General features: G+C 34.5%; 1 protein-coding gene and 2 non-coding genes across 4 annotated transcripts in view; all 3 read left to right on the top strand.

The window, feature by feature from the left end:
* Positions 1-2,253: 2,253 nt before the first annotated feature.
* The window catches only part of LOC120340107 (helicase ARIP4-like), a 46,462-nt gene continuing 36,788 nt past the window's right edge, over positions 2,254-11,927 (top strand). For both annotated transcript variants that reach the window (XM_078115812.1, XM_078115811.1), the window contains exons 1-2: positions 2,254-2,271; positions 11,522-11,684. In XM_078115812.1, coding sequence (XP_077971938.1) covers positions 11,602-11,684 — 83 coding nt within the window. In that variant the 5' untranslated portion in view covers positions 2,254-2,271; positions 11,522-11,601. The remainder of the gene's footprint in view (positions 2,272-11,521; positions 11,685-11,927) is intronic.
* On the top strand, positions 5,804-5,877 carry Trnai-aau (transfer RNA isoleucine (anticodon AAU)). Its single transcript has one exon. It is a non-coding gene; the product is annotated as a tRNA-Ile (tRNA).
* Positions 6,897-6,970, top strand: Trnai-aau (transfer RNA isoleucine (anticodon AAU)). Its single transcript has one exon. It is a non-coding gene; the product is annotated as a tRNA-Ile (tRNA).

The raw sequence follows: 11,927 nt of genomic DNA, 5'->3' as shown, positions 1-11,927 counted from the left end.
CAGGTGAGTTCAGAATCACATCAATTATTACAAATTATCATATATTATTGATTATATATATATATACGGATAAATAGATATATATATAATGTTCAACTTCTCTTTATTAAACCTGTACCACAGGTGTCGCTGCTCGATAACCATCTTTGTTTATTTCGCGTCACCCTTCACCCTAAAATGCCATTTGCACGTTTTTTCCCTAGCGGTTGGTCATTATTCAGGCGTCTAACTTCAAAATCAAATTACGTTTGAGGTTAGACGCCTGAATAATGACCAACCGTTAATATTCATGTTTGCTGTGATTTGTTTTCTTTTCTCCCCAGTGAGTGAACGTGTTTATTACGTTATAAACTTATTTTTAGGTTTTGTTTACTTTTCAGATTGTTCGCCTTTCTCTTTTTTGTGTATTGTTTTATTTTTTGCGAATGAGTCGAAATAAAATCTATCTGTCTGTCTTATCGCTATTTGCAGCTTATGTTCAAACTCCACATCCAAGTATCTACGCCCGAACTATCTTTTTTAAAATTACTTCAATGTGTTGTTTGCTATTTGGGGGAAGTAGGCACGCGTGATAATATTTTTTAGATTTTGCCTCCTCTCCTGATTTTCCGTATATTTGTTTGTTTTGCCCTGTATTGCTTCTCTGTTTTGTTGTGACGGAAAATCGAAATAAACATACTAGTACTTACTATTCACAAATATATGAAGATGCACCGTAATTCACATGAGTAGCATTAGATCAGAAATTTTGAGTAAAAAAAAAAACTTTTTTTGTCATATTGATCCGAGGAGTGCATAGTTTTTGTGAATTATAAGACTGAATAAAATACGCAAACAACAGCACACGCATCTCGGTGTGGACAAAACGTGAGATTTATCATCACTGTGTGCCTGTTTGCCACTGTGTGAAAAAATCAGAGGCTGAGTATCACAGCTTAACGATTAATAAGGCCCGAGTGGAAATGACCTACATGCAAATCTTTGTAATGTCTCGAAAAAAAAAACTCAGTTTTGTCCCAAAATATTCGAGTAACTTGGAACCATCAAAGTGTATTTTCGAAAGTGACAAAATACTTTCACTTGTTTATGAATGTGGAATATGTATAACAATACTAAATTATTACCTGGTGTTATTGGACACGTGAGTGGACCTATGGATCGTTTTCATATTTTTGGTGATTTTGTTCTTGTTCTTGTTGGTCTTCTTATTATTATCGTTTTGAAAAAAATCGCTTTTCTCCCTGATTACTGGACCAATTGCTTTGAATTTTCAGTAAGTAAAAATTATATTTTTCGCTAGAAGGCTATTACTTTTATTCATCGTTTTTTGTGTGCTATGACGCCAACAAAATGTGCCACTATGTGGAGCTACGTGTCTATATGATTGAGCATAGATTTGTTGTTGTTATCACGATGACTGTTGTATTATTTTGTTCGACGAAAAAATAAATCTCTCTTTTTTTCTCTGTTATACTGAAAGATATTATATGTTTTTATTTTGATTGAGTTGTATATTAACTTTTCTATTATTAGATCGAAGAAAAAGATAATTATCAACCTATCAACTCGATCTGCACAGGCAACCGGACGACAGCTTATAGTTCGGTCGATTTGGTACGGTATTAGCTTACCGAATTTGCTCACCCTCAGAATAAGTATAAGTTTAATTCTACTTCATAATCAGCATAACAGGCGTTCCAATATTTGATAAAAATAAATTATAAAAAACTGATTATGAAATCAGGAGAGCAAACAAAACCTTAGATAAGATTTAAAGCGTACAGAAAAAAGATGGAAGGTTTTGCCAAAAAAAAGTGGTACGTGTTTAAATTCAGACTCACTTAATAGTATAAAAATCCGGCAAAAAATCATGGTTCAGCCACTTACAACTACGGTACTTATAACAACCAGGTTACGATATATTTTCTATCAGATAAGCATTAAAAATCTAGCATCCTGTTCAAGTTTTAATTTCGTTACTAAGTATGTGACGTAACTTGAAATTTATAGATTTTATTTCAATCCACAATTCCGACTCCAAACACCACTGTGATTCTCTTTCGTAATCAAAGCGATTCACTGGAAATAGCTTTTCCTGTTTTAGGGGCTTTCCTCGGGTTTCGAGTAGGTTTCGTTGAAGGGCGTACCGGTATCCTGTTCCCTTTTCTTTGGAATTATTCAGGGAAGTACAGTAGGGATTAGAGCTTCCAGTGATATGTTACGGTAAGTAGCTGCCGGTCAACATCGAAGACTTACTGTGAAGAAATCAAGGTAAGATAACTCAAAAACAGACTAGCTTATGTCGGTATGTTTCAGTGTTTTGGACCTTATTTGAAGTTTCAGTGCGTGTATGAATTTCCGTCCTGCGTGTTATAAGTAAGTTCTTAAACAACGCCAAGCAGCCAAGCAAAAATGTGATGTGAAAGTAAATGCTTAAATATCGCCAAACAAAAATCTGATGTGAAAATACTGCCCACAGTTTTTTTTTTTGAATAAAAGTCAGTTTCGCACTATACTTGATACCGGTACCCCAATTGTCATGTGACACACCACCTTACTGAAGATTGAGTGGGTTTGATTATAAATAAATGAATGAATATTGTATATTTCTATGCTATATGGGAATCTCAGACCCAAAATTTACAGCAATCGAGATCAGCTTTATTTATATATATTTACTGCAAGGCTAATCCTGGCGATTTCTCAGCTACCATAATTGTATACGAACATTTGAAACATTATGTTTATATCAATCAGAGACGGAGGAAGTCGTTGGGATTCTATTACATTTAATTTTATCTACCTGAATTCTGCTGTCTTTATTTCAAGAGCAACACTTATTTTACTCCATGTAAATTATCCACTGATTCAAGCAATTATTTGGCTTTTATCATTTTAAATTGAGTTATAAGCACTGCCCGATTTTGAATCATGTTCATATTTTTTGTATACTCGTATTATTCCTATTTTATTTTTTGGTAGGTGGGCACATACTTGTACTTTTTTTAACTTTATTTTAAGTTATGCTCGCCTTCCAGGTATTTCTGTATTTGTTGTTTGTATACTTTTTTGTATTGTTCTTTATTTGTTGTCTGTTTACTTTTTTGTATTGTTCCGTTTTAGTCAGAGAGCCGAAATAAAATAATTGATTGATTGATTGATAAACACGTTGTCGAGAATTTCATTCCGCTCCAGACAGATTTTTTAAAAACCATAAAAATTCCACAATACATAATGCTGTCACTTCACTTCAATGCGGCAGCAGTCGAACATTTGCTATAACAATCTTCTTCCAACTTTCCTTGTCCTCCATTTCACTGGCAAGATTCTCACGTGGTATCCCCTTGTCCTATTCAAGTTGATCAATGTATGTACGTCGCTGTCTACCCACGCTTCTTTTCCCATGTTTTGGTTCCCATAGGATTAGTTTATGTACGATTTCTTTCTTGTTTCTATAGCAGTGGCCACTAAATTTAAGGCATCTCTCCTTTATTATGGTTGTGATGCTTGGTAATTTACCGAATAGTGTTTTGTTTGGAATTTTGTTCTGCCATGTTACTCTTTTAACTACTCTTAAGCATTTTTGTGTATGCACCGTCCAGCTTCTTGCTTGCTGCCTTTGTCAGAGTCCACGTTTCTGATTCATATTAGAGAACAGTTTCTACTGCAGCTTTGAAAAATTTTATCTTTAGTTCTTCCTTCAATCCCGATCTCCAAATTTTTTCTAGTTTGGATAGTGCTGACCAGGCCATTCCAATTCTGGTATTTATATCCTTTGAGCAGGTATTTACCCATCCTCCCAAATATCGAAAGTCCTCTACTTGGTTCAGCACAAATCCACCTATCTTTTTTAATTCTCCATTGTCCTGATTGAAAAGCATGTATTCCGTTTTGCAGCTGTTAATGTGTAGTCTTGTTTGCCTTGCTGCTTGTTCCAGTTCCGTTGGTAGTATTTGCTCTTGGTTTAGGTTGTTTGTCATTAATGCCAAGTCATCTGCAAAATCAGCATCGCAAATTACTTTTGCTGGGTGTCGCCTGCTCCTAGCTCTATCAAGGATAAATCCCAGGTTTTGTTCCCATACAGTTGTTTGCCTCATGACATAGTCTAAAGCGATTATAAAGATACATGGCGCCAAGGTGTCTCTTTGTAGCAATCCAGCTAGTATTTAAAAAAACTCAGTGTTGTTGTCCAGAGATATGGCTTGAGCAGTAGTGTGCATGTATAGCATGTTAATAGCGGTGACTATTTTGAGAGGGATCCCGTACGCCGCCAGTATCTCCATTAGCTTTCCTCGATGTACAGAGTCAAAGGCCTTGCTAAAATCGACAAACGTGAGTATTGCTGGAAGATTCTTATTCTTTATCTCTTTTATAAGTCTTCATAGTGTGAGGATTTGGGCCACTGTTGATCTGTTCTGTCTAAATCCGTTTCAATTATTTCTCAACTTACTATCTACTTGCGGGTAGGCCTATATCCTGTTCAGCAACATTCTGTTGTAGATCTTTGCAGATACTGCTGATATAGTTATTCCTCTGTAGTTTGTTGTTTTTCCTACATAATGCTGTAATGTGATCAAATATCAGTTTGACGTTCTTCAAGCAGTTATGGCGGTAATTACACATCACATTTCTTCTGTTCGACGTTATTTTTAGACCCCAAACCCTAATTATTTGTATTGTGGCAGAGTTTAAAATGATCCATCTTACCTACAGACCTGGGATCCTGTTTATTTGTTTAGATTTGTTATGATTTTTTTATTTTTTATGAGCCTGTCTTTATCTTTCTGTGTGTACATGTATTGTATTATTCTTGCAATTATTAAAATAGAACCCATCCAAATCTAAAAAGTCAGTCGGTGGAACAGTTAGTGCTTACCCGAAGCTGGAATTAGCAGTTTTGTGTTGATAATATAAGGCATAAAGTCCTGGAGTTTGTAGAAGCGGCATAGCAATATGATTTTAGGTGTCATACAGTCAGAATAGCTGGACAAAAATACTTTTATATTTTTTGAAAATTTAAATCTAATTCTGAAAAATCTTGACATCAGACTCTTCTGAATATTTTTCCTATAAAATTTTGATTATTGAAATCAGATCTGTAATTTTTCAATTTATTAGAATTTTTACAATGGTTTTATAAAAAAACATTCTTCACTCTTTTCCCTGATCAAAACAGGATGTCTTGCGGGGCGCAGTCAGAAAAAACCCAAATATGATCAAAACATCGCGAGTTTACTCACTTTAAATATATTTAAGGGTGAGAGTTTATCGTTTTAATCAGCCTTGGGTTTGACAAGAGGATTTGTCCTAGTAAGGCCACATGCTGTATGAGGAGTGAGAGAGATTCATCTTTGACGAATGTTATGAATCATAAGAGATCATTGAAGTATTAAGGGAGTGCATTTGTGAGATTTTTTGGCAAAAATCATTACGTAAAGACCGATTATTATCAAAATTTCTCATACAGGCTAAAGGTATAGATCTGCATTTCATTACACAAAGTGCAATAATTCGGGCCATGTCAAACTGAAAATATCATGGAATATTTTGAATGTAAAGAGCATTGTTTTAAACGAATGTTTAAAATAAAGTTGATACTTAAAACTTCTTAAAGAAAGGTATCGTAGTATCATTCAGACCAAGACTAAATATCCTCTTTTTGAATAGTTATGGGGAACCAGCTCTGACTGTCTTTCGTGAGAACCAAAGTATCTCATTGTTTACATAGACAATATGTTTGAATAGCCTTACTCTTATCGATACTCTGTTTATATTGTTAGTTTAGCCTACTCGAAGGCCGTCTGGCCGGTTAGCTCAGTTGGTTAGAGCGTCGTGCTAATAACGCGAATGTCGCGGGTTCGATCCCCGTACTGGCCATGTGTTTTGATTTTGGAAACGGTATTAAAAATCCCCATTTAGGACTTGTTCATGTCGTACTTCTATATTGATTAAATTTTAATTAAACTCAAGATTACTAATTCATTTATTTTTGTCTATTATACTTCTGTATAACTGGTTCTCAAGGGAGTGAGAGAAAACAGCATTGACTCTTACATATTTGTATGTGATTATTCTGCCTAGTCACGCCTCAGTGATTATTAATATTTGTGAGGAAGCTTTTACTAAAGTTGATTAAGATAGCATATCAAGTCAAGTCTATTCAGATGTGGGTTTTATTTCTTTCTGCCCACAAGTCATTACTTATCGATCTTAATAAGATTGGTAAGTATGTTGATAGGTATTTGTTTGTATGTCTGTATGGCGAAAGCTTTAACACAAAGAAAAGATTAAATAAACTTTGCATTTTCACCCATAAGAGCGAATTTAAAAAAATTATATTAGGATTTTATGCTGGATGGAACGCAAGGACCACACTAAATGGTTTGGCGGGCCAGGTCGTGGGTCCCCTGTTGCACACCCCTGCATTAAACTTGTAAAGAATTTCATTTTGTCTGGGTTGAATCAATATTCATTCACTTACCCATTGTGGAGATTGTTTTGATGATCATCAAGAGCATACTGCCATCTCATTACCTCAACACTTAATTCCATTTACATATATGAATCATCATCGCAAGCCAAGCGTGACTAAATTAAATTAGAGTAAAACTACTGGCATTAGGTTTGAGGCAATGTCACACTTGGGCTAGCTATTTAAAAACCTCACCATAAACCAGGAAAACTTAACTAGTTATCCGCTGTTGGTATCAAAGGAGTAGGCCTACAGCATGGCACTATTTATGTAGGCTAAGTTAGAAATTGAGTTTTACTTTTTCTTCTTACGAGTCTTTAGTATGAATGAGCCGAAGTATTCCATTGTTTACACAGACGGTTTGTTTAAATAGCTTTACTTTTATCTGTTTAAGGTGTCAGTTTAGCCTATTCGAAGGCTGTCTGGCCGGTTAGCTCAGTTGGTTAGAGCGTCGTGCTAATAACGCGAATGTCGCGGGTTCGATCCCCGTACTGGCCACTTGTTTTACTTATGAAAACATTATTTTGAGTCATATCTGAGCTTATTGTTTTTCTGTATCTACATATCTTACTGAAGTCTATCTTTACAAAAAATCATATACCGCTACATGTAAAAATTATGTACTTAATCACTTTATCTAATCAATATTTAGATACCACATGGGCAAACCACGGCCGCGGGCCAATTCCGGCTCGTTGGGTAATTCAATCTGGCCCGCCTGATGATGCCACAACCAAACTAAAACCAAGTTTTAATTTTTCAGCTAAAAAATAGCTCACAGAATTTGTTGAAATATTCAATGAAAGGTGCTTCCGAAGTATGCGAACCAAGATGGGGGACATCGGAACGTAACATGGGTAACAGGTTAGGGTTAGGCGATAATTTCTTTCCAAGTTTCCTTATTTTAGTCCTATTATTAGTTCGAAGACTAGCCAAGAGCCTCCCGTAGTATTTATACCAAAAATTATGGCCTAACCCTAACCTAGTACACATATTACATTCCGATGTCCGCCATCTTGGTTCGCATACTTCGGGAGCCCCCAATGAAATTAGTTTTGGCACGAGGCTTTCACTTTTGATTTTGTAACACTCTAAATATTCCTAAGTGATTCAAGAGTCTTGCTGCACACTAACACAAATATTTATTTCTTTAACGTTTCGTCTGACCAAGGTCAGACTTCTTCAGACATACATAATTCATATGCATACGGATCCACCGGCACAAAAGCATAGAAGAAGGATAAGTAGTTAGTCTCGCAGAAACCAAATAATCACTCTAAATATTGTTCATAAAATGTTATTTTTACATCACACTTACATGGCCCACCAGATTAGATGGGCAAAATTGTTGTCCCCTGATCTGATAACCTTTCCTACACCTGCCTTAACCATTGCGCCCACACTGAGACTAAACACTTGTTTCTTTTATCAATAATAATCTTATTGTTTCTCTGTATCTACTTGTTATATCTCATTTATTTATAACCCATTGACGTTTATCTTAATCATAGATCGTATACATGTATAAATGTATTTGGATGTCAAAGCATCAAGTTCCTTATCTCTTTATTGTTTTATTATATTTTTGACATAGGTAGGTGAGATAATAATTTATCATGGTATTTGTGATATTATTATGTTTGTCAATTTGCTCAGCGTATCTCTTGTGGGTGATATTTTCATGTATATTCGCTCAACCGCATCAGACATAATTGATTTGGAAAATTCAATTAAAGTGCGGAACATGACTCATTCATTATATAACATGTAAGATTTAGTTGATGTTTATATCATTTCAAGTTCACATTGTTTTTTAGTTTATCCAATAGCTTTGGCTAAGCTAAAGTTAGCCAAACCCAAAGGTTTCAATCCCTTTACACAACTTGATGTAGAGTAGGCGAACAAAATTAGTTACCTCCGTATTGGTACACACACTTCTGGAGCGCCCTTTTTTCATCAATTGATAGGATGATGTATTGCAATAAGATAAGATCTGCGTATATTTCAAGTTGTTTGTCAAAAAATTCTCAGGTTTTTCTCAGAATAAACTCGATATTGGTAACTTGATCTCGAATAATCATTTATGCCGTGTAATAATGTATTGTACGGCATTTTTTTTCTAGAGCCGTGGTTTCCAAATCGATTTAGTATAGCCCGCCAAACTTTAGTGAAATAGTCACTTTGTTTTCACTTTTTTACATTCTAGATACCGCCATTTGTTTCCGTATTATCACAGTTTGAGCGACTATTCAAATTTCAAAACAATTCAGTTATACAGGGTATCTTAATGAACGTACTTGTGCTGGTATTGGCTCCTTGCTGGCGTTCCCCTCTTGCGGCCCTCGAATATCACTCTTCTCCTAAGTTTTAGACAATTCTTTGAGGGGCCGTGAAGCTAATTAAAAATAAAATAATTTGCCAGATTTCATTTTGCCCGCTTTATTTTGGGTATTTACATTTCTTTGTTCTGGATATCTACGTTCCATCCACGTATTTTTGGAATAAAACATACTTTTGCCTCACTATCTGTTATTTGTAGCTTATTGTTAGCTAGTTATTTTTGAGGTGGGGGCGTGGGGCACGAGACTTGACAAATTCTAAAAAAGGGACAGCGCCTAAAAAGTTTGAAAACCACTGTTCTCAACCATGAGGTAATCGCTGCCATTTCTGCATTGTAAATATAATCTAACTCAAGGTGATGGGTACGGGGTTTGAACCCATGCATCCCTAAACCTGCGATACAAACACTGTATTTATTTCCAAAGCTCTGCCCACAAAGTTGTAATCGTTACCAAATCTGACACGTTGCGAAACGTTATCTAATACTGGACGCATTTGTGGTGGAGTTATCTGATGACAGGGTAATTTTGGCTGCAAATGATATGTTTTCGAGGATTTTATTACATGAATTTTATTCAATTTTTAGAAATGAGTGCTGGATGTTGCGCAACTCCTTTCTCGTAATGGAATGTGGTTCAATCGGAAATTGAGAATACGTGGATGGAACGTAAATTTCCTAAATAAAGAAATGTAGATATCCAAAATGAACCGCAATATCCAATCTACCAAATATTTTTATTTTCATTAGCTTCACGCCTCCTCAAAAAATATAAACTCAGAATACGATATGATATTATCTAACCGGGCTTTAAGCTCGTTGTTCTAGCATTTTCTCTCCATATCGGGTGAAAACGATCCCTTTAAATTCAAAAATGTTGGCAATTTTATAGCAATTTCTTTCCAGTGGGATACATATGTTACATTTACATACATAGGGTGAATTATAGTTATTTCAATTGAAAATTTATCCCTTGAAATCAGGAATTTCGTTCTTGTAGCATTTTCTCTCCATCGGGAGACATCTTAGACATTCACTTGTCAATACTAGTTATAACGAAATGATTTATCGTTGTTTTATTTTGGTGTTTACAATTCTTGACTTAATCATTTACGATCAGCGGTGAAGTATGACGTTTCCCAATATTGATCTTTTTGCTAAGTCATCTTGTTACATAATAATCTTACATAACCATTCCATTTGTTATCAGCTTATGAGGTCATACTGACATTTTTATCTACCATATTAAGAGTTTCAATGCTATTTTAAGTAATTGTGATGCGTGTCTTAATGTCTTTTGACATTTTGGAATTTAAATATAATATTCTCTCTCTTTGTCTCTAAATAAGGCATCAATCAAGAACTTTAATTATTTTAAAAGTTCAATAACCTGTCATATACGAATATCTTAGTAACAAGTATAAACCAAACATACAGATTAACCAAAAATTTTCACCCGATTTTATATTATTAACAATCGTAAGTTTAAATAAATTTTAATGTGCGATAAATGAGAACTACAAGGACAATAAGAACTATTAATAAACAAATACAAGAAATTTTTAATTGTTACTATAAAATTGGGTGAAATTTTTTGGACAACCTGTGTTATATATACATAGTTTGTCAAGGGACTGTCAAAACTCTTCAATCAGTGCTTTTCACTTCTTTATAAATAAGGTTCATAACAAAAAACTTAATTCCTCACATTAACAGCTATCAACTTCTCTACTACAGGGATGGGCACTTACTTTTCTGAGTGGGCCAAGGCTTAAAACTTAATATGAGAAACTATGAAAAAAACTATTAATTTACAACAGCTAGGCTAATGTTTATATAATATTAAGAAGCACAATGTATCAATTAAGGTCATTTTTTCATTGATATTTTCAATGGAAAGTTATATCCATAGAACTTATGGTTGTAAGAGACACAACTGGACCGGATGGAACACCTCAGTGGGTTCATGGCTACAATCCCTGCTTTGAACATATAACAGTAATTGGCCTGCAGAAGATTGTTCAAAGAAATAACATTCAAATCAGGAGTCGGCAAGCTTTTGTAGCTCGCGGGCCAAAATTAAGGTTGCAAGTCATTGACGGGTCGCACATATTTTAAGAAAGTTGAAAACCCAAACATATGGTACTTTTTATAATAAAAATCAAGTAGTGATACATCTTTCGAATAGAATATTGGTTTATTTCTTCATTACATCTCATAAAATTCCATTTGAATATTTTCAGCGCCATTGAACCCTTTGCACTTAGCATCAACTTTTCTGTGTTTTGTTGCCATTTGCTTAATTAAAGTATATGCTCATTAAATGAGTAATTGTGAATTATATAATTGTTAGGTTATAATATAATTCAGTCTGATGAATATGTTCGTCAAAACGGATGTTTTGTTACTATAAGGTTAGTGAAGCCGGCCGGCGGGCCGTAGGTGGCGACCCTTGATTTAAATATTATTAAATCATATGCATCATTGAAGTACTATGGTAAATGCAATCTACTTCAGTAAAGTCGCATAAATTTCGAGAAATCAACTGGCAAGGAAATCATATTTGACAAATCCTCCAGCCATAACTCAATTTCTAAATCATCAGCTGCATTTAATTATTACGGTTAAGGAAATCTACTTCCAGTGAAGTCTGGTAAATTCCGAGAAATCAACTCAAAGGCCATTAATAAATTCCATTTTTCTATTTCCAGTTCTAACTAAATCTAGTTATTCTTATCAAGTATGAACTAATTATTGTTCTAAGTTTGAACATTTGAAAAAAAAATTGTGAATGAACGAACCGAAGAAAATGGATGAATCTGAACTTGAAAATGAAGAGTTGAAAAAGGAAGAGATAAAAACAGAAGGAAAAGGGTGAGTATCTTTGTGTTCAAGTTAGTTTAGTGAGCGTGGTGGTCGGAGTCTAAATTCCATCGATCTGGAGTTGAAGTCAAAATTTTCACGATTACGATAAATAGGTAATGGGTCACGTTTCTGGACTTAATTATTCTTGACTTCCAATGCGGTTGTCTCTTAGAATTTAATTAAAATAACATGTTTTTTACTAGCTTAATCGCATAAATTATTTTAGAAGCTTTAAAAGTTATTTTTTGTTAA

This window comes from Styela clava, chromosome 9 (assembly GCF_964204865.1).
Source record: "Styela clava chromosome 9, kaStyClav1.hap1.2, whole genome shotgun sequence".
Taxonomy (NCBI): Eukaryota; Metazoa; Chordata; class Ascidiacea; order Stolidobranchia; family Styelidae; genus Styela; species Styela clava.
The sequence above is the reverse complement of the archived record's forward strand: the minus strand, read 5'-3'. Positions and strand labels throughout refer to the sequence as shown.